At 48.5% G+C, this 22,486-nt stretch overlaps 8 protein-coding genes and 1 non-coding gene across 9 annotated transcripts; 5 read left to right on the top strand and 4 right to left on the bottom strand.

Annotated features, from left to right (window-relative positions):
• Positions 1-487: 487 nt before the first annotated feature.
• On the top strand, positions 488-991 carry DFJ58DRAFT_627557 (uncharacterized protein; the record flags this gene model as incomplete). Its single annotated transcript, XM_041381141.1, has 1 exon — positions 488-991. A coding segment is annotated over one exon (504 nt), but the record flags the coding sequence as incomplete, so codon positions are not given.
• Positions 992-1,547: 556 nt separating this feature from the next.
• DFJ58DRAFT_653616 (uncharacterized protein) lies at positions 1,548-2,591 on the top strand (the record flags this gene model as incomplete). Its single annotated transcript, XM_041381750.1, has 3 exons — positions 1,548-1,734; positions 1,808-2,434; positions 2,491-2,591. 3 exons carry the CDS (start codon positions 1,548-1,550, stop codon positions 2,589-2,591), a joined length of 915 nt encoding a protein of 304 aa, XP_041248521.1.
• Positions 2,592-4,908: 2,317 nt separating this feature from the next.
• On the bottom strand, positions 4,909-6,073 carry DFJ58DRAFT_653633 (uncharacterized protein; the record flags this gene model as incomplete). The annotated part of the gene is made up of 3 exons (XM_041381753.1): positions 4,909-5,062; positions 5,368-5,642; positions 5,699-6,073. 3 exons carry the CDS (start codon positions 6,071-6,073, stop codon positions 4,909-4,911), a joined length of 804 nt encoding a protein of 267 aa, XP_041248520.1.
• Positions 6,074-10,389: 4,316 nt separating this feature from the next.
• DFJ58DRAFT_83885 (uncharacterized protein) lies at positions 10,390-11,272 on the bottom strand. Its single transcript, XM_041392486.1, has 3 exons — positions 10,715-11,272; positions 10,515-10,657; positions 10,390-10,466 (listed from the first exon to the last, which is right to left on the bottom strand). Exons 1-2 carry the CDS (start codon positions 10,844-10,846, stop codon positions 10,532-10,534), a joined length of 258 nt encoding a protein of 85 aa, XP_041248519.1. The 5' UTR covers positions 10,847-11,272; the 3' UTR covers positions 10,390-10,466; positions 10,515-10,531.
• Positions 11,273-11,760: 488 nt separating this feature from the next.
• Positions 11,761-12,924, top strand: DFJ58DRAFT_911388 (uncharacterized protein; the record flags this gene model as incomplete). Its single annotated transcript, XM_041395229.1, has 5 exons — positions 11,761-11,853; positions 11,901-12,175; positions 12,302-12,318; positions 12,512-12,676; positions 12,832-12,924. The coding sequence occupies exons 1-5, from the start codon at positions 11,795-11,797 to the stop codon at positions 12,922-12,924; spliced, it is 609 nt and encodes a 202-aa protein (XP_041248518.1). The 5' UTR covers positions 11,761-11,794.
• A 352-nt stretch (positions 12,925-13,276) lies between these two features.
• On the top strand, positions 13,277-17,645 carry DFJ58DRAFT_766964 (NADH-dependent glutamate dehydrogenase). The gene is made up of 17 exons (XM_041388835.1): positions 13,277-13,653; positions 13,715-13,995; positions 14,051-14,416; positions 14,468-14,715; positions 14,763-14,950; positions 15,000-15,067; positions 15,119-15,250; positions 15,297-15,500; positions 15,556-15,672; positions 15,723-15,765; positions 15,815-15,914; positions 15,965-16,192; positions 16,241-16,456; positions 16,507-16,594; positions 16,644-16,810; positions 16,860-17,287; positions 17,344-17,645. The coding sequence occupies exons 1-17, from the start codon at positions 13,447-13,449 to the stop codon at positions 17,410-17,412; spliced, it is 3,150 nt and encodes a 1,049-aa protein (XP_041248517.1). The 5' UTR covers positions 13,277-13,446; the 3' UTR covers positions 17,413-17,645.
• Positions 17,646-17,722: 77 nt separating this feature from the next.
• DFJ58DRAFT_t42 lies at positions 17,723-17,805 on the bottom strand. Its single transcript has one exon. It is a non-coding gene; the product is annotated as a tRNA-Asp (tRNA).
• Positions 17,806-18,610: 805 nt separating this feature from the next.
• Positions 18,611-19,825, top strand: DFJ58DRAFT_723463 (uncharacterized protein; the record flags this gene model as incomplete). The annotated part of the gene is made up of 3 exons (XM_041385003.1): positions 18,611-19,273; positions 19,320-19,661; positions 19,721-19,825. The coding sequence occupies 3 exons, from the start codon at positions 18,611-18,613 to the stop codon at positions 19,823-19,825; spliced, it is 1,110 nt and encodes a 369-aa protein (XP_041248516.1).
• Positions 19,826-19,993: 168 nt separating this feature from the next.
• DFJ58DRAFT_766954 (terpenoid cyclases/protein prenyltransferase alpha-alpha toroid) lies at positions 19,994-21,948 on the bottom strand. The gene is made up of 9 exons (XM_041388834.1): positions 21,604-21,948; positions 21,434-21,549; positions 21,326-21,381; positions 21,128-21,276; positions 20,942-21,074; positions 20,846-20,891; positions 20,600-20,790; positions 20,428-20,533; positions 19,994-20,380 (listed from the first exon to the last, which is right to left on the bottom strand). Exons 1-9 carry the CDS (start codon positions 21,708-21,710, stop codon positions 20,202-20,204), a joined length of 1,083 nt encoding a protein of 360 aa, XP_041248515.1. The 5' UTR covers positions 21,711-21,948; the 3' UTR covers positions 19,994-20,201.
• Positions 21,949-22,486: the final 538 nt, after the last annotated feature.

Here is a 22,486-nt window from a genome sequence, read left to right as displayed (position 1 = left end):
CCATGAAACAACTCTAAGCGAGTCCAAATCCATTGATCCCCTGGCTGCGCCTGGGGACTGGTCCACGTTTGGTCGCAGACGAGTACGCAGCTCCCCGATGGTACCAGTATTTGCAGACCTCAGTCCCACCAAAGACACTACCAGACGAACGTCATATTCTCCTTCGCTGCAAAGAAGTAACAGCAATAAGAATGATAAAGGCCTCAGCTCAGCCGAAAGTTCGCGCTCTATCGTGAGCTCCCATAGTGTGTCACGATCCTCTATAGCGCCTCGCGATATATTAGCACAAACAAGCAATAGGGGACGCACATTGATGATACCCGACAATGATCACACAAGCAATTCATCCATCCATTCCAAATCATCGCCAACGGATTCCGTGTCCTCTAGACTGCATCCACGAACACCCAATAGACCACGATCCAATACGTCTCCGACAACTCGCCCAACTGCATACTTCACTACACCTATCCTTCGTGAACTGGGATTTGACTCTCCCGGAACATTTGGCCATCCGACACCCGAGAGCCGGCCCATGTTTACATTTGCATATCCATCGCCTCCACCCCCTCTGCCCCCCTTGAGCCACCCGGCTTTGTCATCTTGCCTCAAGGACAAACACGTTAATGGTATTACTCCCACAGTATCAGGTTTCGCAGACCGATCCGACTCATTTCCCAAACGCTCATCACGGATCCCGTCTGGCATTGGTGATGATTTCTTTGCATCGCTATCAATGACACTCGACCGATCCATCCGACACTCTGCGAGCCTCCCGAAGGTGCAATATGCCTTCCCTCCTTCCTCGGAAGAGCAGCCTGCTGCACAACGTCTCCGCGCCCGAACAATATCTGACAAAGCCCGACCCCGTCGACGCAACAGTGCCTCTTGGAGTGCACAGCAAGCTACAGAAGGTGTCAACTCATATTCAAACACTGCATGGCCCGCAGAGGTATCGCGCGAAATGCTGCGGCTTTCGTTGGGTGAAGGGCTTGGTCTCGTCAATCGGCCATCTGCATCCCGAAGCGGTGTCCCAGGTCCGGGGTCCGAAACACGCGGTAGCAGCGTGGCTCAATTTCCTAATCAGACGCTCATACAACAATCATTTTCTCCATCACCTTCACCACTTCGACCACGCTCCCCAGCTCCCCAAGGTAAGTCTAGTGCTTACGGCACTCAGATATTACTTTCTGCCACACATTCCGGATTCCGCATTTTGTCTTTCTTTCTATTCATCCATGTACTTTCTCATGCGTTCACTTCAGTCACTCTTTTCATCTACTCACTCATTTGTTCTAGGCGGGGAACGCGCATCCCAGTCCCCATCTCCATCTCCATCCCCATTACCTACTCTTCCTCCTCCTCTCCACCATCGCCACCCAGCAAGTTACGCGGACCCGCGCATGTCTGCGAATCCAAATGGTACTCCCGTCGCTCCGGATGGCGCCGCCTCGCCAAACTATACTCCTTCGAGACTAGATGTGCCTGTGGGTCCAAGCAAAATACAAGGTCGTCCATCGTCTCAATTCCTCCTCCCTCCTTCCACCATGACTCCCACACCTGCACGTACTTCCCGCACAATCACCATTGATCCAAGTACCCCTACTCCCATTTCCCGCAACCATAGCGACAAGGCCAAAGGCAAACGCAAAGCCGAGGACATAGACACCACACCGCCCGAGCAGAAAAAGGACGCCCAGCGCGCAACGTTTGCCGTCCCAGAGAGCAATCGAAGTACGTACATTTATTACGTTGCCCCTTCCCGACGGATCCGAGCGCGAAATGATTGCTTAATCTCATTGTGCAGGTCAAAAGCTCTCTGCTTCATCACACGCACCATCATCGTACCACCGCAAGCGCCCCCGTATATCATCGTCCTCTCCTTTCGGCACCCCCATCCATTCGCGGCCTGTCTCCTCCATCCAGAGCCACGGCACGAATTTAGAGCAAGCGCCCGAGGCGGGCAAGTTCGGTTCCTGGTCGAGCCTAACGAGCGCCCGTATCCTCTCCAGTCCTAGCGTACCCTCTCGTGCCACATCCACTCGTTCAACCCGTCCCCAACAAACACCCAACAAGAACTCTCACACCAACTCGATCGCCCAGAATCCGAATCACGCAAGACGTCAAAGCATGTCTCAGGCGTCTATCCCTATCAGCGCGCTCGTGTCCCCGCATGCGCCTTCAATCGCACCTTCTGGCAAGTTTCACATGCGAGATCCTAGACGCCCACCGAAGAAACTTGCAGAGACGCCTTGGACACTGCATTCTCGTACGGAGGATGAGCCTGGGTCGCCTGTGCATGCGTGGTGCTTCTTTGTGGGATTCGCCTTGTTCCCTGTCTGGTGGGTTGCTGCTCTCTTTCTCCGCACGCCACACACGCGCGTTGTTGGTGATGAGAAGGGCGTTTCACTGGATGATCCACAGATCGAGCATGGTGGGTGATTATATAATGCAGGGTTTGGGTCGAGCTGACGAGTGTGCTGATACTAGATGCAAAAGCATGGCGGTTCCGGTGTCGCGTCATGTCCGTGGTGTCGCTGTTTACATACATCCCCTTCATCATTTTGGTGGTCTTCTTTGTCCGACGATAGCACTGCACATGAACAAGTCACGCGCATATTTTGCATCCCAAGGACTCTGACTCTTACCCGCAACGGCACGTTACGTTTCTCATTGCACTTATGACGTTCCGTTTTCTTGCTGCATACTTCATGTTCTATGCAATCTGCAACCTCCTACGAACTTTCCTCTCCATCACAGTTTTCTCGTCCTGTGGTTCTGTGAACATGCATTGACTGTATCCATTCCTTTCACTTACTGTCTTCACTCGTTTCATGTGTTATTCGTCGACTTATCCCCGACCGCATTCCTAGAGTAGGTACCGCTATTAGTGTTGTTCGTTGGTGTTGTGTTTTTACTAGTGTCGTAGCAATCCAAGCGGAGAGGAGTTTAATGAAACACAAGCTCATGGGGCAGGCCCATGCGCGTAGCATACGTATGCACTGTAGTATACAAAGAAGCGCGAAAGTCAGAGAACCACATGACGAGATACCCGTCCTGCATTCGGTCCTCCAATCTCCTGCGTGTGTGCCCCTTCTTGTGCGAAGATTCACTTTTGTGGGCCTCTTGGCGCGGTCTGCTTTACGGGTTTGACATAGAAGTATTCTACTGCCAACTTGGTCTGGTTTAACTCCTATGTAGTTGCGACTCGCCTACTAGTCAGATGACGTATGTGGTAGGCGTTACCTTTTCTCCCGCCCTTGTTGCTATCTCAACGACGTACGTCGAACGTAGGATGTTCATGCACATGGCCAAACGTAGGATCTTGATCATACTTGATAAAACCAATATGTCAGACATGGGCAGTGCTTGAAACAATGGGGAGCGCGTACTTCATAAAGATATTTTCTGTCCATATCCATCCACATCCTGGTAAATAAATTATCGAATTTTATGTCCAATACAACCTCGACATAAGGCAGGTTCGTCGTCAAGGTTACCTTTTCCAATGAGTCGCGGCAGTGAGTCGGTGATGTCTATCGTAGATGGCTCTTTCACTACTCGTCCAAGACCCTGCCGGCGCTCAACAGCCAGCGGGCTGAAGTCCATCGCGTGAAATCTGAACTCTGGTTCATACCAGGAATCATCTTCCTCCATCGATTTCCGCCAACGCCAACATGGTATCCCTCGTATTTCCGGAACACACGAGAATTCAAGGGGCCCCAGTCTGTCCACGGTATTTCCCTTACCATGTCAGGATCGAAGAAAATCCTAGTGGAAATGATGAAGACGAAAGTCGCGTAGTATGAGACATTGGTTAATATTAAAAGTTGATAGCTCAGTGTCCGAGGTGTTGGGCTTGCATCAGTGGTTGCGTGCCATCATCCACGGGACAGGTGCACTCTGCGTAAAATATTTTCGTCGCTGGGACAGCCATCATGAAGCGCGCCAGCAGTACTAGTTGCGGTGCCTGTGACATATCCTCAATGGAATAGAGTTTCAAATTGTGGCTGAAAACCAGCAATCGATCGTGTCCAAGGAAACAAAAATCTGCTATTTCGCCTCGTTCTAGGGTGAGGACGCTCCAAGTCAAATGTCAGCTATCAAGATTCAAGACCATCTTGTTTAATATTCCTGACCGAGACTCACTGGATGTCGTCGAGTGTTTCCAGTCCCAAATTTGCAACTCCCACAGCCTGAGGTCCCGGACTTGAATGGAAGTTGCATTGCTGATCAGCAGGGAGCGCCACAAAGCAACATGCCTGCCTAAACCCTTTTTGAGTTTGCAATCATCTATTTCGATCAAGACGTTCTTGCATCCAGGCAGCCTGAGGTCCAACAGAAAAAGTGTCTGTCCAGCAGCCTGGGGGTGGATACAACCTCCATCCAAGGTTCCAATGTCATCATAGAACCTCTTATTACCCCACCGGAGATGATCCGCAGTAATAGCATACGCGACGGCAATCAGATTTTGCGCTGGGTCCATGAACACGTCGAAGGTGTGTGCGTCAGCATCTGAACGCAACGACCTTGGAGACAAATCACGCGTGATTGTCTTTTTCGAGACCTTTGGTAGTGTGGGGAAGACCGTGACCGAGTCTAATTATTGTGGTCCCAGAGACAGAGACGTCCGTTAGTAACCCGTATTGCTGATTTTAGTTCGTGAAGGAATTGTTCTGGTATAGAGATTTTTGCACAAGGGGGGTGGATATTAAGCTTGAACCATGCGTGAGCTCTGTCCCTCAGGAGCTGTAGACGCTGGAAGATAGAAGTGTGATTGAGTCTCAAATCTAAGAGCGGTTCGAGGAAATACAAGGTCGGTCAAATGCGGCGAAGATCTGTGTACGGTGTAGTATATGGGTACAATGTGAAGTTCTTAGCGTCAAAAGTCGAGTTTAGAGGGGAAAGCTACATGACATGACACTCTTTGTCCTTTCTGACTCGCTGCGCGCGTGCTGCCTCTTCTTCCGCGAGGATGAGCTTCTCTTCTTCTGTGAGAAGACCCCTCTTGGCACGCTCTGTCATGGCTTTGTGTCTGCTCGCACGCTCCTCCTTTGCGCGTCTGTAGGTAAGGATATATAGATGTTGATACAACGAGACATTAGATGTGTTGATACATAGTGTGATGAGTGACATTAAGCAGATGCGAAGATTGATGGGGGGATGAAAGACATTGGATCAAGGAAATTAGACAAGTTTGATTTGGCGCAGTTCGCAGGTTTGGGAGAGATGATTGGTGAAGAAGGTTTGGTTGCGGACAAAGGCGATACAGAAGTGGATGCAGGGGAGGTGGATAGAACAGGCGCAGGAGAAACGCTGGTGCGTTATGAGTTGATACTGAGACGCGGAAAGCGGACGTGTACTCACCGATCAGACTTGGAGAATACATCTGGGACAGAGACGGAGACTGGGATGGAAAACTTGGAAAGGGATCGTGCTGGTGTCGGTTTGGATGAAGGGGCGGGTATGGTTAAGGCCGTAGGCGCAGATTTGGCTGAGGATGAGCTGGGAGTGGCTGCAACAGGATTCTGTCTGATAGATGGCTTTGAGGTGGAACTGGTGTTCGGCCGGTGTGAAGCAAGCGACGGACAGCTATGATCATTTGGGAAACGGTGCTGGGGGCAGAACTCCTTGTGGCATTTCTGTGTGACCCTCATTAGTATTATTACAACACCAAATTAACAGTCGTTCAACTCACATCACACCCGATGGGCGCAAATAGTACCTTACCGCACTTTCCCCTGGCACATATCTTGCTACCGCCCTTTCCCTGCTGTCTACCACTAGCATTCATCACCTCACAGAAACGGCTGATGTGTCTCTCCATGCGCACGTTCGGGTCCTCCCCGGGCGGAATCGCGACGGGAACGCTGCACAGAGGGCAATTTGGTGCTACACGGTCCAGGTGAGCGTGTGCGGTAGTGCAGTGTGGATGGAAGTGCTCCGAGCAGAAGGTAGGGCTGCCTGGACAGTGTGGACATTTGAATGGAAGGAAGTCGAGGAGAGAGCAGTGAGGGTATGAGCAGGGCGTTCCGAGGCCGAGAAGTTGAGCTTCGTGTTCGTTGGAAGACATGGTATGTTTGGTGGTGGTGATGGTCGAGTTCAGAGCTTTTAAAGGCCAGACGCGCGTCCACCGACACGCAAGCACCCTCACAGGGCAACTTCAAGAACCTTCTCTGACTGCTTATGTCATCCACAGCCTACTAATCAGCTTACTAACAATAACTTGCTTTGTCAGAGTTTGGATCATCCTTCGTCGTGTGCGGGCCCTAGAATTCGGCCCTGGCCACGGTACTGTCTGGTACTGTGTGCAGACTCTATCAACTTTGAATTTAAATATTCTCCCACTGCTCATGTCATTCACTACTTGCTCGTTCAAGAATCAACTTACCGTTCAGCTCTGGCCAAGAACCAGCGATCTGGGTCGTTGCCAAGTTTCTATTTAGCAGCCACGTATACAATGGCATCACGAATAATATGAGATCTGTATCAGAGTTTCAGCACGAGACCCTCTCTTAGGATGCCGTCCACGAACTAAAACGCTACAACAACATATCCGTATCGAGGTTGTTCAAGGACTCGCTTATCTATATTTGGCCCCTTCAAGACTTAAGCAAGCTGTCGCTCTGTTCCCCATGGAATACGCGTTGTTGGACCTATCAGGAGCGCACACTCCCACCGAAAGATATACTCCACTCTTCTTGGGCATGGGCTGAATGGCGTGGCACCGTTATCTACATGTCGGCGGGTGTGTATGCGGGAACTCGGACCAGTAGTGGCAAACCGTCGGTGAAAGAATCGCTTATTGAACTTCGGTACAACGTGGACCAGTGGCGATATAGTGCAGCTTGATGTTCACCGTGCCCCTGGGGTCGTTTCGAAGCCCAGGAAGGAAGTGAACTCTACAAGTTTTGCTCACCGAGGGATCTTGAACTCAACGGAGTTGACCCATCCGACCGCTAGAAGTAGGTGCGCTCATTTTCACATGGCTTCCAGCTACTTTGGCATTGCGCGACGAGATACTGAAGAAAACCGAGAATTATGTGCGACCGTCCACCATGGTCTCTTTAATATTCTCTCCACCACATCTTCCCCTCACACTTGGTTTAGCATTGCCGTCCTGCCATTGGATCCTGCCCTGTCAACTTCCCTCGAGTTCGTCGTTCTTTCCTGTACTAATGATTTGCGCGGCATGCACGACGAGGAGAGTCTTGTGGTTTACGATGATATTTGTTACATGTCATGGCAGTTAGTCAGAATAAGGGCTTGATGGAACGTGTTGGATTGGGTGTCATTCATGAAGCTGCCTGGGTTGCTTTAAGTGCGGAGAAGGCAGTGTTTCTTCGATAGTGTGTGGTAAGCTTCCATCCGATTGCTGTCTAACGAACTTTGTCCTCTGGTCAGGCATGACCCCGAGTTCGACATAGTCAATCAACCAGTTAATGAGAGTAACGCGAAGTGTTCTCGTATAATTATTTGCATTCTGGATGATCTGGGAGACATGAGTACTTTTTTTAAAAAAATTCCAATTTGTGTCCTTTCAGAGCAGGCTCTATGTAGGACATTACGATCTAGTCTAAGGGCCCCCGGTGCCCTGTTCGCATCTCTGAATCCGCGAATGCCCTGGTGTAAGGCGTACCCCACCAGTCCGCCGTTCCTGCCGGCCGTTTTAGACGCGCGATTCAACGAAGACGAGATGACTTTAAGTAAGCGTGCATGAATAATAGGTAACTATCAGATGGAAAGTGTAACGCGTACTCGGCCTTTGCAGGCTAGTACAGGAATCGGTCTGAATACAGTGAATGGGTTTGGAAGGACCGAGGAGTTGACGGTGGGTCCTTTTGGATTCGCTGATTTATTCCAGTGAGAGGCACGATGATTCCATGTAGGCGGACATGAGTACTTAATATGTGCTGGAGCGTTTCTCATGCTATACACCACTGCTAGTTGACACATGGACGCGTTCCTGGAAAACAATCGAAGCCAAGGTGGTTCCTGCATCGGAGTCAGATACGAGCTTAGCGTGATGTTCACGAACGCTAAGGATGAGCCTTGGTCCCAGTACAAACATTTGCACAACCATGAGGATTTCAAGAATGCCATCATAAACCACGGTTCCCGTGGAAGTTGAGGTCTACATAAAGAAATTGTGAATAATGGTCACATGCAGATATCAGCGACAGATCTACCTACCGATATGTTTGAAGAGAGAGAACCGATGCTGAAGCAAGAGGCACCAATAAAACTAGCATATGCGGAGCTTCAGTAGAGAATACAACTGCATTGAAATCGAGTTCACCTTGCAAAGTACACCACATGAGTTTGTAGTAACACCTTGAAACAATTACTGACGGTCCGTCCTGTCGACGATCCGAATTGTTGCAGTTCACGGAAGTGTTTTACAGCAATCCGCACTGCAAGACACAACACGAGAACCTCCCATACAGTGTAGAGTGCCCAAACCACGGTCCTCAGAAGTCGGCCATTTATCCCATAATCGCACAGATAGACGCCAGGGAGTACCAGCTCCTCTGTTATTCACCAATGAGCCTGATGGCACATTTCTCTTCAGTCCATAATCAAAGCTTACCTCCTGCGAAATGCATGATGCCTATTGTGCCGATCACGATGCAGGCAATGTGGACGACCAGGAAGACAGCAACAAGAAAGATCAGCATCTTCCTGGATCGCTGATGCATAGCATGCAATCGAGCGATCGTGATCACTTGCAGCACATTTCGGTCGAGTCAATATCACAGATGGCATTGTAACTGAGTAACTCACCACCCAGTATGGCAGCTGTGACAAAACCCATCCAATCTATGATGTAGAACGTAAAATTGCCTGAGAAAACGGGTAGTGATGTGTCTGGGTGGATCAAAGCTCCAAGCAAACTCACAGCTGGCGCGGTCATCATGCCATGAACTAACCAACTGAAGAATCTGACTTACCCCTACACAAGAGTGCATTTGATTAGACGTGAATTACAGGCGTCCGTGTAGACCACTCACTACATCTGTCGCCGAGCTTGACGGAAGAGTTACTATATACCACCAGTCAGAACAAACAAACGCGGTGTATATGGAGAGACATACCCAGCATGATGACGCTGGTTACGAGAGATGGGTTATTAGCACAGGGCAGATTTTTCGCCTTATAAACATACATAGCGTATATTATTCCCATGTAACGCACCTAAATATTTTCAGTCAATACACCTTGTCAACTGGACTTATATTAATAACACAAACTACGCACACTCATATATAACACTGTCATGAGGGACCAACGTTGCTTCTGCACGAATCAGTTGTATTATCCCGTCGTGCTCGTGTTTTCTGCCCACCCAAATTAATTCGACCTTCAGCACATTCTTAGTGAGATGGCAATTTCGGTAATGGCGTCACCCCTACCTCTTGTCCGAATGTAAGTGCTTGAAACATCATAAGGACATCAGTGAGTCTCAAAAATTATCTTGCTCACCCCAATCGTAAATCAATACAGCAGAAGAGGCAACTGTGATCCCTCAGTCATGGTTAGGTGGACACATCACCCATAACTGAATCTTCACGAACGTATAAGATAGCTGTAATAAATATTCGAACCGATTATCCGCCACTGAGTGGGATCATTCGAGATTGGTGTCATGTTCGATGGACGGGTGTGAGGGCGAGATATCGAATGTGAAAATTATTGCATTCCTGCTAAATATACGGACAACTCGGCACTTTTATTACCGAACATTATGGAGATGTTCGTTCCTGCCTTGATTGACGGAAGTGAGCATCGTGATGCAAGTAGAAAACGGAGATGTCCTAACTATTGAGTCAAACGATATTTGGCTATGGAACTGCAATCAGTATCACGCGCAACGTGCAAGGCCATAAAAGCTGAAAGTGTTTTCGGAAACCTTAATATAGCCCTGCCAAACCTATCCCGGCGCAATCAGTTTTCCGAGAGCCATGAAACCCCGCAGCATTGATCGGATCAATCCATAGGCCTAACCGAGATGGAACGCTCCCAAAAACCAGCCGGGGACCACATGTGGCTGCCATATCACTTGCCACTTCTCCATCATGCAGTTGATGCTGTCAGCTTTGCATCAATTTAGACACGCACGAACGACCGTATGACCACGCACTTACGCATTCGTGTTCTTCAAGCTGTACAAGCTCGAACCATAAAATCATTGAAGCGTTAGTGACTTCAGTGGCTTCACCGCGTTTTTCCTGAATCCCGAGTATCCTTCCTCGTCGAATATGATGTGTTTTTTGTGTATCTGAGGACCACCTATCAGAAACGGTGATGGTAAGTGCACCTGGACCAATCCTCTGCTTTGAGGGACAGTTATGCAAATCGGAACTGTGATGTTAGACCAACATATGTCATCAGGAGGTGTCATGTATGTATCGCAGACATCCACTCTTGGTAAAACAGACGTTGATTATATGAGAAGTACAGAGTATCTGAAGGTGATGAGTGTGATGCTTCCCAGCTCAGAATAAGGAACCAACCTATAGAATAAGTAAGGCTAGGCGTAGGGCATGAGTTTTTTCAAGGTTGGTGTCTGCGCTCCGCTGGAATATGCTGTCTGACAAAGTGCGTTTTTACGCCCTGGTCTCTTAGTGACGTTCAAATGCACGTGTGCTGCATGTGCCTGCGCGCGTCGTTGAGCTGAACGAGATTGACGGGAGGAACGGGGAGATGCACGTACGCGTTTGAACTTGCCATTGCTGAGCGCCCTCCACCGTTTCTTTGTCCCACTGTGCGTCTTGAGTTTGGGGAAACTGGTAATGGCAGATGTGGAGAATTGTTTTGCAGTCGTTACGAGGCGCGAGAGGAACATGGTAACAGGCGAGTCAGTTATACGAAATCGAATTCAAAGTCTGGGGCTGAAGGGCTTAGGCTCAGTTCCACCGGTCGTGCCGGAGCCCGGTTGACAAAACTGGGTGTTCGCCGGCCGGCACAACATCCCAGGTTGCATCATCCCACATCATCTTCGCCATCGTAATCGACAACAGCTTGTTGTCAGATTCAAAAGCTTCCCTAGATGAGGATCGTACTGACTGAATGCGAAAATTCAGGGAAATCCCTGGAATTTGCGGTGGTACGACTGCATCATGTGCATGCATTCCCGCGGACTCCCATACGATTCAATCATGTTTCAACAAGTCATTCGTGAGGGCGACACACTGATTTAGGCTCCGCATCTGTGTTATCTTATGCGAGAACTGGTTAACCCCAACTGCGACTAAACCGTGCAGGCTGATCCTTGGATCCTCACACCCATTCAGACGAGGACAGACTACTACTGTGTCACGCCAAACCCTCGGTACGTTTCACACCTGTGCCAATCTGAGTACTAGGTAGTCACGGAAGCTATAAAATCCTACCAACGACACTAGGCCATTGGCAAAAGTAGTCCGAGCCTTCAGAGTATTCGATTTCGAATCTTCGAAGCAAGTTGCATGCTCCTCAATACCTTTAATTCAATCGAAAATACACACACACACTTTCGCAAGTCTACAAGCAAGGCGAAAGTCTCTGCTTCCTGCTCAGACCTTCCGGAGCATCGCAGAACCGGTCGAAAGGTCATTCCGAGAAGTACCAACCCGGAGTTTACCATGCAAGGCTTCTGAAGGGTTTCTGCCGACTGAGACGGCGCTTTCCGATTATAACAGGGTTCAAGTGAGTGATATCATTCGCGGCCCAAAGTGCTGCCTCAGGAGCTGCCAGGTCACTCGAATATATAAGGGGGCATTAGGCCACGGATTTACAAATTAACCATCTACTCATGATGACCTTCGGGATTGGCACAGTAGAAACTAGTAGATACTTGAGTAAACTCGCTAGGTTCGTTCTCGGAAGACTCCATGGAAGCTCTAATCGAAGTCGAACAGGGACAGGCGGAAGCCAGCCCATACCAATCACGTAGCCCCAGCGTTGGTCGGTCCGGGCGGCATTCAATTCCTTCAGGGTATGGCTGATGTGTCTAAATCACGGAATCAGTCACGAAATCCTACATCTCCTTCGACCAACCGTTCTCGCGAGTTGTGCGAAAGCATATCTCCGGATAGGACATCGAGTCCAGACTCCATGAATGTGTCACGATGCATCATGTACCTTGCAGTGTGTGTAGCACGTTCGGACTCGAGTCTAGTCCTTCAAGTTGAAAGTGAGTGATTTTTTGCATAGCTCCCTCCATCGCCCATTCTTCAACGCGTCGGTGCTATGAAGGGTAGCATCAGGGGGCATTTTTGAATAGAATGCGAGATATCGTAACTTCAATCGCAAAAATTAGGTTCGGGGGACGACGCTGTGAGTCAGTGACGAAGCTAAGGTCGCTAAAAGACATGGACCGGACCGTGCGAGCCGCTAGCTTAGGTTTTCAAGCCTTCAAGCTTCAACAGCGCCTTGTAACATGCACACATGCCCCATGATGCATGATGTGCAGCACTAGTGCCATGAATATGGTAGCCCTACATCTATATTGTGCAACAACAAATACTAGCTGGGAGAAATTTGGGCGATAAACGACCAGTACTGTCCTGATCACGTCTTGGCTGAAAAGAAATACATAGTAACGGGCGATGTGTTTTGTGTCGTGGCATATACAGTTTCGGTGCTTCGGAGACGCAAACTAGCTGTAACGTTACGCAGTAAAGCACGAGTTCAGGTCCGCCGGCCTCATAATGTAGCGGATTTGGACATATGAGCGGTTTCACGCCTGTGCGATTTAACCCCATGATGCGATTCGATGATTCAATATGACGCTGCGAAGCATGCAATGGGTTCTGATTTTTGCTCATTGATTTCGAAATAATTTTGCAGATTGATCTCGATGAACTCATCCTTAAAGTGGTTGCCATGCATCAATCAGTTACGACTGTCCAGACAGACAGACTACTATTAGACTGTCGGTAGCAATCATGCCAAAGGCTGAACCCCTGGCCGCCGATTAATCGTGTCAGCGCCGTCTGGGGAACGGAGCTTCCAGTCCGCTATCGGGCACCTTGAAGAGCCGGATTGAAACAACAAGGGGCAGTTTCATGACGACTAAATATTGGATGAACCTATATGTACGATGTCAACTCGACACCTGAGCTCAGCCTGACCTCCTCAAAATATATCCCATCAATTACTGAGCATAGTATCGGAGACTTGGTACCTGGTAAAGCGACCTTTTCCGAATTGTCCCTTTTTTCTTTTTATTTGTCACTATTTTGACCGGCATACCAGATTATACCTTGGCAGCCACAAGATCCGTACAATTATGGAGAGCTCAAAACTTGAGTTATGGTCCGTAAATCTGTATAAATACCAGGTTGATTTTTGTCACTATTAAAACCATTGTTATCCCCCGATTCACCGCATCAATCGATTCTTGGTTAAGTAGACGCGATTTTCCTGTAGATTTCTATAGACGTCTATAATCACTGCTAGACGATGTCCTCGACGCCGTCCCAACCTCATCCCAGTCTGGGAGTTCTCCCAAACATGACTCACCTCATCAACGGTCTTTCTACCGCAAGCTCGAGGGCTAGTAGCGAGGCATCCTTGCAGCGCGTCAAGAATCTGCCAGGTTATACTACCCCAGTCTTCAAAGGCAAGGAAGAACAACGCGCCAAGGTGCAAGCAGATGTCGCTGCCAAGGTAATGCAATTTACATCTCTCTAAGTCACAGCAATCATTAATATTTGCGTCACATCCATAGGGTTTCATTCCTCGCGAGCTGGTCGCAAATGAGGTCAACTGGTTCTACTCTCAGCTCGGCATCGATGACACCTACTTTCAAAATGAATCGCCCTCTGTAATATCTGATCACATCATCGCACTCTTTGGTGCTAAGGTGCTCGCCTACACTAAGCATGATCTCAATAAGCTCGTCATCGACCTCGAGAAGATCGACGAGAAAGGAAATGGGGCGACTTTCATTCACACCAGTTTACCGGGCCTAACTTCTACCGAAGGGCCTGGCGCTACCTGCGAATCCAGGTATGTTTATCTGATGTGGCTCACAATTGCTATGCCAATTTTGTGCCTGATACAGAATCGACTCCTTATACCTCGATAACTCAACTCCGTCGAATTGTTACCGCCTTGAGACTTTCCGATCCACTGGATCCATATCGGCAACAGCATCTCAACAGCTGCGCTGTTACTTCATTACCAAGTGCAACTTTCCTTCCCCACCACCCCCCTCAACTCGGACTGATGGACTCACCGATATCCGTACGGTCTCCGACACTGCTTTCCTTGAGAAAGCCAGCCCGCATACTCTTGAAGTGTACCAGAAAATCATGTGGCAAGTCGAGAGCCGCTACGGTCCTGTCATGGAAGTATTTGAAGTTGAAGGCACTCGTGAGAGGCGTCTTGTCATCGGATACAAGATGGGCGGCACTTCCCGTTTCTTTAGGTGTGTTAACCTATTTATGTTATAGCACAGCAGCCTTAAACTCATTTGCAGCGCTCTATCGAACCTCTATCACTTTTACCAGCTGTACTCGGCCCGCAAGTATGTAGAGCAATTCTCCAATGGAATCACGATCATCTCTCTATACCTGAATCCGATGCCTAACTCAACCGGCGCGCCGATCGAGCACTCCATATTCCAGGTGATGAAAGAAGCGTCCCTGCTTTACTGTCTTCCCGACAACCCCTTTTTCCTCGATTCTGTCAACTCAGGACATGCTGTGCAAGAGGCGACCTATGCTTGTATGCTCAACATTTTTGAGACAGGAACCGAGTTAACTGTTTATTAGATTGTGGTTGGGTTTTCGCTCAACACTTCTGCAATCGCTTGGGTCCTGCGTATCTCCACCTCAAGAATATCCTGGATGATTCGAACCCCTTACACGCCGAAGTTCTCAATGATATCAAGAGACGCTTCAGGGAGGAGACTTTCACGCGGGAGAGTATTGCTCAAGTTATCCATGCACATGCGGAAATTGTGCGTTGCCAGTTTCGCTTGGGATGTCACATTAATATTTTCCCAACAGATTCATCTCCTCTATGTTAACTTCGCCATGGTACATTATCCAGCTGCAGATGAGGCATCGCAGCTCGGGTGAGTCTGCTCATGTATTTGCCTTAGGTGACTCTGACGAGATGCACCCAGTCCTACTCTCTCTTACCAGCGTCTTCAAACCACGCAACCCCTGTCTGACTCTGAGTTGTACGATAAAATCAGGCGTACAGTCCTGAACAAGCAGGATCTACAAGTTCTCGAGAGTTTCCTCATCTTCAACAAGTGAGTCTGAAAACGAATGATTGATTGGTAGCTGACCTTCTCGTAGGCACATCTTGAAGACGAACTTCTATCAACCGACGAAGGTCGCACTGTCGTTCCGTCTCGCCCCTGAATTTTTGCCTGAGATTGAATATCCAAACAAACCTTTTGGGATGTTCATCATCATCGGTAATGAATTCCGTGGCTTCCACATCCGCTTCAGAGATGTTGCCCGCGGTGGTATTCGAATCGTCATGTCGCGGAACAAGGAGTACGTGCGCCTTTTCTGGACTTCGGAATCCTGCAGCTGAGTTCTATGCAATCAGGAACTATTCGATCAACCAGAGAATGTTGTTCGATGAGAACTACGGATTAGCTGCCACTCAATCTTTGAAAAACAAGGACATTCCGGAAGGAGGCGCCAAGGGTACTATTTTGCCTTCGTGCGTGATTTCACTTCCCATCTTTGTATATTTATATACCTTTCATGCAGTCTTGGAGCGCCGCCTAGACGCTGCTTCGAGAAATATGTCGATGTAAGTGCACAACTATGCATCAATGGATAGATATTGATTATTCAATTAGGCTGTCATCGACCTGCTTATCCCTGGCCAAACTCCAGGGATTAAGGAACGCCTGGTTGATTTGTATGGAAAGCCGGAGTTGCTGTTCTTCGGCCCTGATGGTAGGGTTGCGTGTCCGATGTACCACGCAGGTGACTGACATCTCGTATAGAGGGCACAGCAGACATGATGGATTGGGCAGCGTTGCACGCTCGTGATCGTGGTGCCGAGACATGGTGGAAGTCATTTACCACCGGCAAGAGTGCCGAGCTTTTGGGTGGTATTCCCCATGATACATATGGAATGACGTCGCTGTCTATTCGTCAATATGTGCTTGGCATTTACAAGCAGCTTGGACTAAGGGAGAAAGACATCACAAAGGTTCAGACAGGTGGTCCTGGTATGTTTGCGTCTTTACTTTTTGAAAGTCGTCCTTGACATTTTGCAGACGGAGACCTTGGTTCAAATGAGATACTCTTGAGTTCCGACAAGACCGTTGCTATTATCGATGGCAGTGGTGTCCTTGCCGACTCTGCAGGTATCAATAGGGAGGAGCTCATCCGCCTTGCCAAACATCGCCTGACCGTCGCTCATTTTGACAAGACCAAGTTGAGCAAGGATGGGTACCTTGTCAAGGTCGAGGAACAGGACGTTAAGCTACCCTGTATGTTCGGCTTTCTCAAAGTTCGTTGTTATCTCACGTGCTGTTGTTAGCCGGCGAAATCGTTCTGGACGGTACCGACTTCAGAAATGGTGCTCATTTCCGTTTCAGGGCAGACCTTTTTGTGCCTTGCGGTGGACGGTATGTTTGCGTCACTACCTGTACAAAACACCAGCTGACGACCATTCAGTCCTGAAGCCGTGAACATCTCTAATGTTGCTGCTTTGACGGATACAGAAGGCAAACCCCACTTCAAGTACATCGTCGAGGGTGCAAATTTGTTCTTCACTCAGCAGGCAAGGTTGCACTTGGAGAAACGCAAGGTTGTGTTGTTCAAGGACTCTAGTGCGAACAAGGGTGAGATTACTTTTTTATAATCTATTATATGGTCTAGACCTTGCTTCAGGTGGTGTGACTAGCTCCTCACTTGAAGTGCTTGCCGGTCTCGCCCTCACGACCCAGGAATACCTCGACCTGATGATCTTCAAGGACGCCAAGCCTTCAGACTTCTATCAAAAATACGTCAAAGAGATTCAAGAAAAAATTTCGGAGAATGCCGCAGCGGAGTTCCACTGTATTTGGCGTGAGCACGCCCGCCTTCAAGGCGCTAAGCCCCGAACGCAGATTTCAGACGAGTTGTCAATGAGGCTCAATAACTTGCAGGCAGAGCTTGAGCTCTCTGACTTGTTTGATGATGTACCTAGCCGCAGGGGTGTCATGAGACGCGCTATACCCACCACCCTAGTAGACCAGGTCGGTCTCGACGCCCTGTTAGAGAGGCTTCCCGAAACATACCAACGCGCTCTATTCTCGAGCTGGGTTGCTTCGCATTACGTGAGTTTAAACCGTGTCTCCTTGTTGCCTAGTCATCCTTAACCTTCGTCTTGCAGATCTACAAATATGGCGTTAACAGCTCTAGTGTAGACTTTTTCCATTTCGCTCGGGATCTCGCACGGTAATATTTGTTTCGGGACTTGACTTTGGGATCACTACGTATTGTACATAGGGAGAGGCCAATAATGCCACACCAGGACCGATAAGCTTGCATAGTAGCGCTTTCAATATGATGGAGTATAATAATGTACCAAATGTGACACGACGTTATAAACCCGGACTGCTACGTTGACTCACCTCTAACATTGTAGAAGATGACATCGCTTACACCAGCAAATAAAAAAGGCATTTGCAACCATTGTTTGCATGAAACCGCAGCTCGAAAACCCCAGGAAGCTTTCCGAGGGTCAAATATAAAACTCGAACATTGCAAAACTCTCTGGCGGGGAGTCGAACCCCGCTCTCCCGCGCGCAGCAGCTGTGACAGGCGGGTGTACTATCCGATATACTACCAGAGACATGTTAGGGACGAAATAATACGTATGTAATTATACCTCTAATCCTCGTATGGTGAGATACTCAAATATACAATCCGAACCTCACTATACAAGAATTGTGCCACCGGCGAAAAATCTTGTGGATTCGGGTGCATAAGAGCAGAACTGTTGAGTAAATGGTTTTGTACCTCTTACATACAGGCTTGAATATCTCAAGTCAAAGGAGAGAGGTTACTTGCTGCTCGAACTTGAAATTCGAATACAGATCCCACTCCTTTGACTCGGTCACGTGGCCTGACGTCTCTTTGTCCTACAGACTCCTACTTAGATTATGATTTTCACTAGTCACCTGTCGACCGATAGTTCATAACTGTGGACGCTATGATACCCCAACCTGTTTTATGCTTCTTTATCAACGATGTTGGATGACATCAGCCGTATTGAAGTAAGTAAAATTACTCCTCTCAGGTATTAACTTGAATGTTGTGACAATGTGTTCGCGGCATGGCCTTGGTTGTACAAAACAAATGGCTTGGTCCTCACATCGTGAACCAGTGGTACACAAGGCTTTTTGTTGCCCATCTCCTTCGTACCAGCACTGGATGCCAGTCGCGTTGCACTATGCTTTGACTATGCTTTGACCAAGCTTTGACGATCATTGTTCAGGACCTGGGTGAAGGTCCACCACCATGACAAAGTTCCACATAATTGTGGCCCTCGCCAACCTTACTAGTATAAATTAACACTGGATTGGAATTATACCTATCATCGAAACCCAACTTATCCCATCAACCTATCTATCAACTCATCCCCTGATCTTTTGGCCATGGAAACTGTTGATGTTGAACTCATGTCACAAAGGAACCATCTCTATGAACGTGCAGCATCATCGTTCGTAGGCGACAATAGTCCATACGCAGCTTTCTCCTGGCAGTCGAGCGCTGGCACGCCCGATCGAACCTTGAATAATTCCCCCTGCAGCAGCAACACGACATTGGTCGACAACGAAACTCACGGGCTCGAGTATGACCAACTTAGTCAGGCATCGGTTCAGGAAACTGTGCCAGGCGTCCACTCGTGTCGCATTCTGGCGGCCCAATCCATAAAATCCGAGCTTAACCCGAACGCCACAACATTTATTCCTGACCGCTTTGTAGAGTACGGCTACTTTCCTCCCCCCATTCACGCACCGGAGGCATGGTTGCATATCCTTGACATTGGCATGCTGGCATCCAATCCCACTTTGCCACCTCTCCTGGTACGGTTGGGTCCATGGTCAATCGATACACTACGCGATCTTGCTCAACTTTTCTGCTGGGAAATTTTAGCCAAAGCGAATATAGTGGATTTTGGACCGGAGGCGGCGCTCTTTGCGCGAGACGTGCGTGATACATTGACGACCCATCACTCCGAGTGGCACTCTAGCTGCTTCGTGTCCCACCTGCAAAAGTACGCCTTAGATCACTTCAAATCATTATGGTGTTCTCTCGTGCGTAGTATCGTAGTTGATTCTGACGGTGCTCACCATCGCACAGGATAATCCGGATGCTATTTCCCAACGGAACAAACTCGAAACCAAACATTGGAATGTCGCGTTAGATTTCTCTTGTTTCATAGCGGACATGTTCTCGTTTGGCCTCATCGAAATACCAATCATGCACGAGTGTCTGGGGATTCTGTTACACGAGATGGTTGGCGTGCAACACGTACGCGCCGTCCAAGCCATGGTTAAACGCGCCGGACCGACGTTATGGCAATCAGCCGATAGTCATGAACGCCGCCAGGAATTCACCACGCAGTTCGTGGAGCGCACCACATTACTTCCGGATAATGCAAGCCTGACTGGACGAGAAGAAAGCATCCGTAAGGTGATAAAGGTGTGTGTGATATTGCTGGATAGCTTTTATAGAATTTAAACTCATTGTTCACTGCACAGGCTGATAATATCATCTCGCTGATCAGTGGATGGCAAGCGCGGCGGTCAGAGTGCCCTCCGCCTGCGGTGAAATCTATTTGGGGACTATCTGGCCTTAATATGTAGTCTATGCGCATCGTAGCTGAGTGTCTGAAGATGAAAACATATGCTTTATGAAGAATGCCAGGTTTGACTGTAAGAATAGTGTGCTTTGATTCAAGCGCTGGGGTTTGGGTGGCGTAGGATACACCCTGGGTGGATTTAGTGCCACAGTTGCAGCGTGAATGTGCTCTGTGACGTTCACCTTGAGAGACCCACTTGATAGACAAAGAGGTAACTCGAAGAGAGGTTCCGCTTTTGTCAACGGTACACATTTCTCGCTCAATAAGAATGGCATGAGGCAATGTTGCATCCAAACACTTCGAAGATAATCAGTGAAATGTTATAATCGGGTGCCTATCCAGACCAGCTATTTATTTCTTCAACATAATTTAGCGCGCGTTTATATGCCTGCATCATCATCAACTTTAGGTGCTGGAATATGTGCTCTGGCCCACAAGGACGTCTGGTCCGTCGCGTTCAATAGAGGATCTAGAGGACAAAGTGCCCACGATGTCCCTTCTGACGAATTGGGTGGGAGCAACGCCACCGCTGCCAGTGAGAGGTATGTGTGATAAGGATCTAGGACAACGTTTGCTGCAAAGTCAAAGTGTTTGAAAATGACGCACCAGGGTGCTCGCCGGGAATCTTTGCAATTCCGCCATACTTGAATTGGCAGGAAGCTATAAAGGACGACATTGCTGCTTTGTCAACCAAATCGCCTGCACCTAACACCTGTTGCGTTGGAACGGGGAAAAACTATTTAGTTTCCATCGACGTTATGGGACACTATGGACTTACATGCAGCGATGCGCCGCACCAGAAACAATAACATGCGTCGGCGTCCTTGTTAGTCCTTCCACTAAATCCGCCATTAGATGCTTGATTTTGTACAAGCCATCGAACGGTTTTCTGTCGATCTTGAAGGGAAAGAGGGTCTGGTTGTTTAGTAGCTAATCGGAGTGCTGCCAGTGCACAATACGTAGTGCCGCCTGAGGAGGGGAGGTGTGGTGAGCCTTTATCACATCATAAGGCATCTTGCGCTACCTAGAGCCTCCCCAAACGGTGATTGTCCATAGCCTCCTTCATATGTCTTGAGAACGGCTGTTAAAACAGCTTCCGATATAGTTGTCGCAAGCTTACCCGGCACGAAGAGATGAACCGGAGAGCATTTGCAACATCCATCCCTGACCAGTCGTCAAGCATGGTGCTTATGGCGAAAGCACAGAACGTCGTGCGTAGATCAGAGTCACCTCCTAAAGGTTCAGAAGAAAAACTAGGGCCCTTGGTCTGTACCTTGAAAGTGCCTGACATGATGTAGGGACTTACCTTCCATCGATGTTCTGACAGGAGCTAAGGAATTTCAGGAGGCCCTTCCTGTCAAGACGTGAAAAGTCGTCGCGCAATATAGACAGTGAGAGAAGGGCAGTATAAGTCATGATGATCTGAGGGTTATCATGGCCCGAATGTTCCTCTGTCTTCAGACCGGAAATCAATTATGTCTATATAAACAAGGCCAATTCTCACCGAGTGTTTCGCAGTCATATAAGAGCTCGCTCGGAAGCCAGTCCCATAATGTCCGTCTGGTGACTGTGCTCAATTCTCCAACACATTTGGATCTCAGAATCGGCTCACGAGTCTGTTGACTCCATATCCATTCCCTCCATTGTTCTCTTTCCCAGTCCTTAGTTTTTTTTTCGAGTTCACCCGAAACATCTAGGGAGCCTAGGCAGTAAAAGGACAGGGCAAGCCTGTGATAATCGCGTTAGAACAGCTGGCATCGAGATCAGCGTTGAATAAAGTACTTAGCCGGATCAATATCCACTTGGGAAGATGGCAAGCCGGACAAGCATCTTTTGCAGTGTGTTGCATGACCACTTTTGCTCAGTGGAGGCAAACTTGCTGGCAGCATGGTGATTTTCCCACAAAAGAATCTCCCTTGGTCAGATCAATAAAATGGAAGAGATGGTCCGATTGTTAGTAAATAGAGGGTGTGGTGCTTAGCATATAGTGTTCGCTGACTCTCGCGCGCATTCAAAATCGATGATTGTGGTCGTCGGATCAGGAAAACCGGGCCGTTGTTGTTCGCATGGAAGGTCACCTAACTCACCCAAGCGCGTGCGCGCCGTTGAACTCTTGCAGTCTCGAGACTTTCTGAGATGAACTATCGAGGAGACCATTGCTATACTTGATCTAATCTCATATATGAGATCTACTAATAGTCGCCTTTCCAGAAATCAATCTAAATCATGATGACGTATTCGAGTGATCAGCCCTGCCTCATAGATGGACTGGTCACCGGTCTCTATGATTCGAGCGTGTTGTCGCGTGTGCTGCTCAGCTTCCTGCGGATTGGACCTCCGAGATTTGAAATATGGAGAAGATCCTGCACTCCTTGATTAATTCACTCTCACATAAGATCTATCGCCTTTTGAGAGATCAACCTCAATAAATCATGACGTATTCGAAGAGCATGCTGTCGTGTACAGCTCTTAATATCTTGTTGCTACACAACTGATTAGTAACAACCGGGGTAATTCTCTCTCACATGTAAGATACCGCACCCAGATCAACCGCCTTCCGAGAGGCGGGTTGTGAAAATCCGACTAAGATGTGCGGAGTACCTATGTTGCGAAGGTCTGTGAACTATATCCTGAAGACGGCTGCACCGAAAAAAAACTCGTGCCA

Source organism: Suillus subalutaceus (assembly GCF_016647625.1).
Source record: "Suillus subalutaceus strain FC151 chromosome Unknown DFJ58scaffold_13, whole genome shotgun sequence".
Taxonomy (NCBI): domain Eukaryota; kingdom Fungi; phylum Basidiomycota; class Agaricomycetes; order Boletales; family Suillaceae; genus Suillus; species Suillus subalutaceus.
Note: the sequence above shows the minus strand (reverse complement) of the source record. Positions and strands in the feature narration are given on the sequence as shown.

Excerpts from the sequence above, each read along its gene's own strand:
- DFJ58DRAFT_83885 (XM_041392486.1), bottom strand. The coding sequence starts at position 10,846 with ATGTTCCTCTCGCGCCTCGTAACGACTGCAAAACAATTCTCCACATCT. Across the intron at positions 10,658-10,714 it reads GCAATGGCAAGTTCAAACGC|GCACATGCAGCACACGTGCA; the intron begins GTACGTGCATCT and ends CGACGCGCGCAG.
- DFJ58DRAFT_766964 (XM_041388835.1), top strand. The coding sequence starts at position 13,447 with ATGTCCTCGACGCCGTCCCAACCTCATCCCAGTCTGGGAGTTCTCCCA. Across the intron at positions 13,654-13,714 it reads AAGCAGATGTCGCTGCCAAG|GGTTTCATTCCTCGCGAGCT; the intron begins GTAATGCAATTT and ends TCACATCCATAG. Across the intron at positions 14,716-14,762 it reads GCAAGAGGCGACCTATGCTT|ATTGTGGTTGGGTTTTCGCT; the intron begins GTATGCTCAACA and ends ACTGTTTATTAG.
- DFJ58DRAFT_766954 (XM_041388834.1), bottom strand. The coding sequence starts at position 21,710 with ATGCTGCCAGCAAGTTTGCCTCCACTGAGCAAAAGTGGTCATGCAACA. Across the intron at positions 21,382-21,433 it reads GATATGGAGTCAACAGACTC|ACGGACATTATGGGACTGGC; the intron begins GTGAGCCGATTC and ends CACAGTCACCAG. Across the intron at positions 20,892-20,941 it reads GGTTCATCTCTTCGTGCCGG|ACATATGAAGGAGGCTATGG; the intron begins GTAAGCTTGCGA and ends GCCGTTCTCAAG.